General features: G+C 42.3%; 1 protein-coding gene across 1 annotated transcript in view; it reads left to right on the top strand.

The window, feature by feature from the left end:
• Nucleotides 1-263: 263 nt before the first annotated feature.
• LOC310668799 (uncharacterized protein) overlaps nucleotides 264-6,000 on the top strand; it is a gene marked incomplete at both ends in the record, with an annotated part of 214,164 nt that continues 208,427 nt past the window's right edge. The window contains 3 exon segments of the mRNA XM_083422127.1: nucleotides 264-294; nucleotides 717-865; nucleotides 1,592-1,708. Coding sequence (XP_083278253.1) covers nucleotides 264-294; nucleotides 717-865; nucleotides 1,592-1,708 — 297 coding nt within the window.

The following is a 6,000-nucleotide window of genomic DNA, read 5'->3' as shown; positions in this document are numbered from 1 at the left end:
CGAACCGCCAACCTTCTGATCTGCAAGTTCTAGGCTCTGTGGTTTAACCCACAGCGCCACCCGTGTCCCACTGTTAGTAGTACCCAGTGGCCATTTGTTTTTCATGTCTGCTTTTATGATATGTTTATCAGTATGTGGTTAGCAGCTTCAGATCCTACTGTTTTACAGAGGCTGTTTAGCTTGCTCTTTTTACCCCTTTACTAGACAGGCTGTATTTCTGTGCTGTTTTCAGAGTGGGGAATGCCCATTCCTTCATGGCCAGCATGGAAACACAGAAGGCTAGCCATTTAGGAGGTTTGCAAAGAGGACAAGGGTGTTACGGGGCAATCTTCTAGCAAACAAGCTTGGCACAGCAGATCTGAGAGGTGGTTTTCTCCTCCCGGAAAGCCAGCCTGGAAACTAGGTTGCCAGGTGAAGGAAGAATGGAGAGATCAACCAACTCACTTGCCTTCAAAGAATTTCTGGTTGCCTGTGGCTACTGGGATAGTGCTTAAATATCAGGCTAGCTGACACATCTTTAAAAATACAAGGAAAAAGCTTTTTTTCTTTCATTCGCAAAGCTCCTTTGGGGCCCCGAATAGCTAAGCTGAGGAAGAAGTAGCTGGTATTACTTGTTTGTTCTTGGTCCTGATCTTGCCTGCCCTTGCACACTCCTGTTGTCTTTGCATATTTAACCAGCACGTCTGTTCCGATTGGAGTCCTATTCATTCCTGCAGTTCCACATCCTTCTCTTTGGCACTTGGGCATTCGGTTCCAGGAGCTGGACCTGAGAACAGAGGCTTTCTTCTACTTGGACTCGACAAAGGAGCAAGAGTGGCTGACAGCTGTGGAAAAGGCTTTGCATTCCAAATCCAAGTACAAGAAAGTAAGTCCAACCCTGCCCATTTCTTCAGCAGCCAGACAGCTGTCAGGAGCTGGAGTGAGGAGGAGGAGGAGGAGGTCAGCAAGAAAAAACACCTGGTGTCAGTGGTGTTTTATTCAAAAGAAGCCAACATTCTTTATTCAAAGAAACCCAAACCGTGCAGGCCTCGTGATCACAGAAACCTTTCCCAACAGGTCTTGTCCCAGTGAGGTAGTTGTGAAGGCTGAAGGTTGCTACCCTCCCACCACTCTCTGAAGTCTCCTCCTCCCCCTGGTCCTTCCCAAGCAACCTGAGACTCTGACACCTTGCCTGTCTTTGCTCCATCCTCTTAATTTCTCTGTGTTCTGGGAGACCAGCAGGGAGGGGAGCTGATCGCAGCAGGATGGGGAGACCCCCTGGCTTCTTCAGCAGCCTGCCTGATCTCTGCCTCTTGACCCCCGCCTCCAGCCTCCACTTCTGCCTCGGATTCTGGGCTGCTGTTTGCCACAGAATCTTCCTGCCCTCCTGCCTCTTCAGTTTCCAACACCTCCTCTTGCTCACAGTCTGCTCCCTCTTCTCCCTCGGACGACTCAGCCTCGTCGTCCCCCCACCAGTTCCCTGGCTCTGAGCCTTCTTCCCTTGGGGGATCCCCAGTTGGTGCCCCCTGCCACTCCTATCTGCATCCAGCCGGCCCAGGACAGCAAGCAATGAACAGAGCTGGTAGACATCCCAGTACCTTGCATCTTCTAGGAGCAGCTGGTGCGTCTAGTCGGAATGATGTTGCTCATCTTTGTCAGGAAGGACCAGCTCAGCCGCATCAAGGAAGTGATGAGGGAGACAGTGGGCACAGGCATCATGGGGAAGATGGTGAGTAGACCCTGACAGTGGAATTCCCTACGTCTATCTTTCTGTCTGTTTATCTGTTTTTCTAATCTCTGCCAACCAGTTTCCCCCTCTTTCCTGCTTGCTCACTAACAGCCATCTTTGCTCCGCCCCTGCAAGGTAACAAGGGGTGTGTGGCCGTGAGGCTTGTCTGCAACAATACCAGCTTCTGCATGGTCAATTCCCACCTTGCTGCCCACGTGGAAGACTTTGAGCGCCGAAACCAGGATTACAAGGATATCTGTGCCCAGATAATAAATAATAATAATAATAATAATAATAATAATAATAATAATAATAATTTTTATTTATACCCCGCCCTCCCCAGCCAAGGCCAGGCTTAGGGCAGCTAACAAGCAATAATTAAAACAAGTTGAATGAATACAACTTAAAAACAAGATTAAAATACAGCATTAAAATATTGAAACTTTAAAATGCAGCCTCATCACAGGAAGAGAAAGGAAAAAGAAAGAGGGGGAGGGAATCAAATTGGCTCCAAGCCAAAGGCCAGGCGGAACAACTCTGTCTTACAGGCCATCCAGCCACAGCTTCCAAGCATCTGCTCAGTGTGTCCGGGGCCGAGTCGGTGCGGCCATCCATCAGCAGGTAGAGCTAAGTGTCATCAGCATATTGGTGACAGCCCAGCCCAAAGCTTCGGTGATAGTGATATCTAGCCCCACCGCCATTCCTCCCTAGCCCTTCAATAGTGGGAATCCCAGACCCCATACTAGCCTCCCCAATAGAGGGGTAACATCCCCTCACTGACAAGTCATCCCTGGGCCAGGACTCCTGGGTCAAAATGGTAAGGGGAAGAGGTGAAAGTTTGATAGGGTAAGTATCCCTAGAAGATAAAACCCAACCAACCGCACCCCAAGCAGGGAGGGCGGTCCCACGGTGTTTCGTTAACTGTCAATCCCCCTCTCCCTCCTGGATTGATTGGAGGACTGTTGGTTCTATCTGTGGCTATGGGAGTATTAATGAGGCATGTGCTATAAAATGTGGATCACTGGCCAACAAAGAGACAGCTTCGAGTTTGGAAGATCTGTCCATCCTGTCTCGCCAGGAGTACAGTAGAGAAGGTTGATCATTCTGATAAATTTTTGGAACATTAGGCAAAGGTCCAGATGTAGATTGGGTGCTGGATTTCTCCAGATTTTCAGCAACGTAGAGTACTTTAGGTGTTGTTGCCATAGAAATGTCGGAGGCGCCAAATTCCTCATCTACTTCGGTGTCACTTGAAAAGGGAACAGGGAGTAGTCAATCCAAGCATGGACAGAACAATAAAGAAGAAAGAAAAGAGGCAGAACAAACTCCCAACTACATTTTTCCAATTAATAGAACTCCTGAATTTGTTTGACGCTTGGAGGTTTAAGAATCCAAGAATTTACACATTATTCAGAGCCACATAAATCGGCGGGACGAATCGACACGATCTGGACAACAAAGGATTTATTAAATAATATTAAAAAAGCAGAAATTCATCCAAGGACAATTTCAGATCACAGCACGGTCTGGGTTAACTTTAAAGGAAAAGAAGAAAAGGTTAAAAGGTGGCAACTTAATGAGAGTATGCTAAACGATGGAAAAACTTTACAGAAGGCCAAGCAAATCTTAGAAGAATATTTTAAGTTCAACTTAAATCAAGGAGTAGATCTAGAGACAGTTTGGGATGCGGGTAAAGCCGTCATAAGAGGCTTCTTTATCCAACAAAACGCATTCCAAAGAAAAATAAAGGAGAAGAAGAAAATGGAGATATGGGAGGAAATTAGAAAAAAGGAAAGGATCCTTTTCCAAAAACCAGATGATGAACTAATTAAGCAAAGTATAAAAATTTTACAGACGCAATTCTCCATGATAATAAATGAAGAGACAGAGTGGAAGATAAAATGGTTGAGACATAGAAATTTTGAGTTTGCAAATAAACCTGGCAAACTTTTGGCCTGGCAATTAAAGAAGAAAAAGGAAGATAGAATTATCAATAAAATTAAAATTGAAGACAAATGGATTCAAAAACCGAAGGAAATTAGTAAAAACTTTGCTAGTTTTTTCAGAAAACTATATAAAGAAGGTCCAGAGATTCTAGAAAAAATAATTGATTATTTGGGCAAAAATAAACTACCAATAATACCTAAGGAAAAAACTGAAATCTTGAACTCACCAATAACAGCTATGGGGGTGCAACAAGGTATACAGAGATCAAAATTAGGAAAGACCCAGATGGTCTCCCAGCTAATTACTATAAAAAGTTAGAACAAGCATTATTTCTTCCCATGAAAGACCTAATGAATAATATTTTGGCAAATGGAAAGCTACCGAAAACCTGAAAGGACAGCTTTATTACTCTTATCCACAAACAGGGAACAGATGCCTCAAACATGGCCAATTACAGACCCATTGCACTGTTAAATAACAATTACAAGATATTCGCAGACATTCTTGCAAATAGATTAAAAATGGTGCTGAAAGAGATAATTCATAAAGATCAAACTGGATTTCTTCCCGGACGATTTATGCAATCCAATATTAGATGTGTGATTAATGTATTAGAATATTTGGATATTAAAATTGACAAACCAGCAGCTATTATGTTGGTGGACGCTGAAAAAGCTTTTGATAATGTGTCCTGGAAGTTTATGAAAAAATTAATGGAAGAAATCGGACTGGGAGAAAATATCTGTAAAGGAATAAATGCCATCTATTCGGAACAATAAGCAAAACTGATCATCAACGGAAGAACTACTGAGGAGTGCAAAATAAACAAGGGAACCAGACAGGGCTGCCCACTGTCACCACTGATATTTATCTTGGTGATGGAAGTCTTGAACAATCAGATAAGAAAGGATCAGCTTGTTAAAGGCATCACTCTGGGAAACAAAACATATAAAATTAAAGCTTTTGTGGACGATTTACTTGTTATGACTGAAAACCCTAAAGAAAGTCTGAAAAAAGTGCTGGAATTGATTAAAGAATTTGGAGAAGTGGCAGGCTTTAAGCTGAATATAACAAAAACAAAAATGCTTGTTAAAAATGTAACCACAGAAGAAAGGGACGATTTAGAAAAAATATTGGGCCTGAAAATCTCAAAAGCGAAATACCTGGGTATTTGGATCACCCCCAAGAACATAAACTTATTTCAGGATAATTACACCAAAACTTGGTTAGAGATTAGAAAAAACTTTGTAACCTGGAGTAAACTAAAATTAACATTTCTGGGTAGGATTTCCATTATAAAGATGAATGTGCTTCCAAAATTAATCTTTTTATTTCAAATGATTCCAATACTGGGTGAAGCAGGTTGTCTCAAGATATGGCAAAGAGAAATTTCCAAATTCCTGTGGGAAGGGAAGAAACCTAGGATTAAACACCTGATCTTAATAGACATAAAAGAGAGAGGAGGCTTTTCCCTACCCAACCTAAAAATGAGGCAGCCTGTTTCACCTGGCTAAAAGATTGGTGCACGTTGCAGGATTCGGACCTCCTGGACCCGGATGGTTTTGACAACTGTTGGGGATGGCACGCCTACCTAATATATGGAAAAGCGAAAATTCATAAAAACTTTACCAACCGTATAACAAAAAAATCACTCTTTGCTGTATGGGGAAAATATAAAGACCTGATGGAGCCTAAAGTCCCGTGGTGGACTTCTCCAGTAGAAGCCATAGCAGTAAAACGGAAAAATACTCAGGAAAGCTGGCCAACATATAAAATACTTCTAAAAAATGAAGATAACCACATAAAATTTAAAAACTTTGAGGAAATAAGAGACCACATTTCAGACTGGTTCCAATACCATCAGTTATTTGAAAAATTTAAATCTGACAAACAAAAGGGGTTCTCAACAGAAATTTCCCGATTCGAATCTGATCTTGTAAATTCTAAAAGAAAAACTCTTTCCAAAACTTACCGACTCCTCCTTGACTGGACAGTCAAGGAGGAGGAGGAGGTAACAGTGGCAATGGTGAGGTGGTCCCAGGATTTTGGCCACTCAATAACCATGGCCCAGTGGGAAAATTTATGGAAGATCAATTGGAAATTCACAAATTGTTACACGATTAGAGAGAACTTTCAAAAAATGCAACATCGATGGTATCTAACACCATGGAAGCTCTCAAAAATGTATAAAAATGTGTCAAGTAATTGTTGGAGATGCGGAGACTCAGGAACATTCTTCCATATGTGGTGGATATGTAGGAAAATACAGGTATTCTGGGAGAGTATACATGCAGAACTGCAAAAAATGCTAAAGATCTCTTTCAATAAAAAAACCAGAGGCCTAC

This window comes from Podarcis tiliguerta (assembly GCF_965153285.1).
Source record: "Podarcis tiliguerta genome assembly, chromosome: W".
Classification (NCBI taxonomy): Eukaryota; Metazoa; Chordata; class Lepidosauria; order Squamata; family Lacertidae; genus Podarcis; species Podarcis tiliguerta.
The sequence above is the reverse complement of the archived record's forward strand: the minus strand, read 5'-3'. Positions and strand labels throughout refer to the sequence as shown.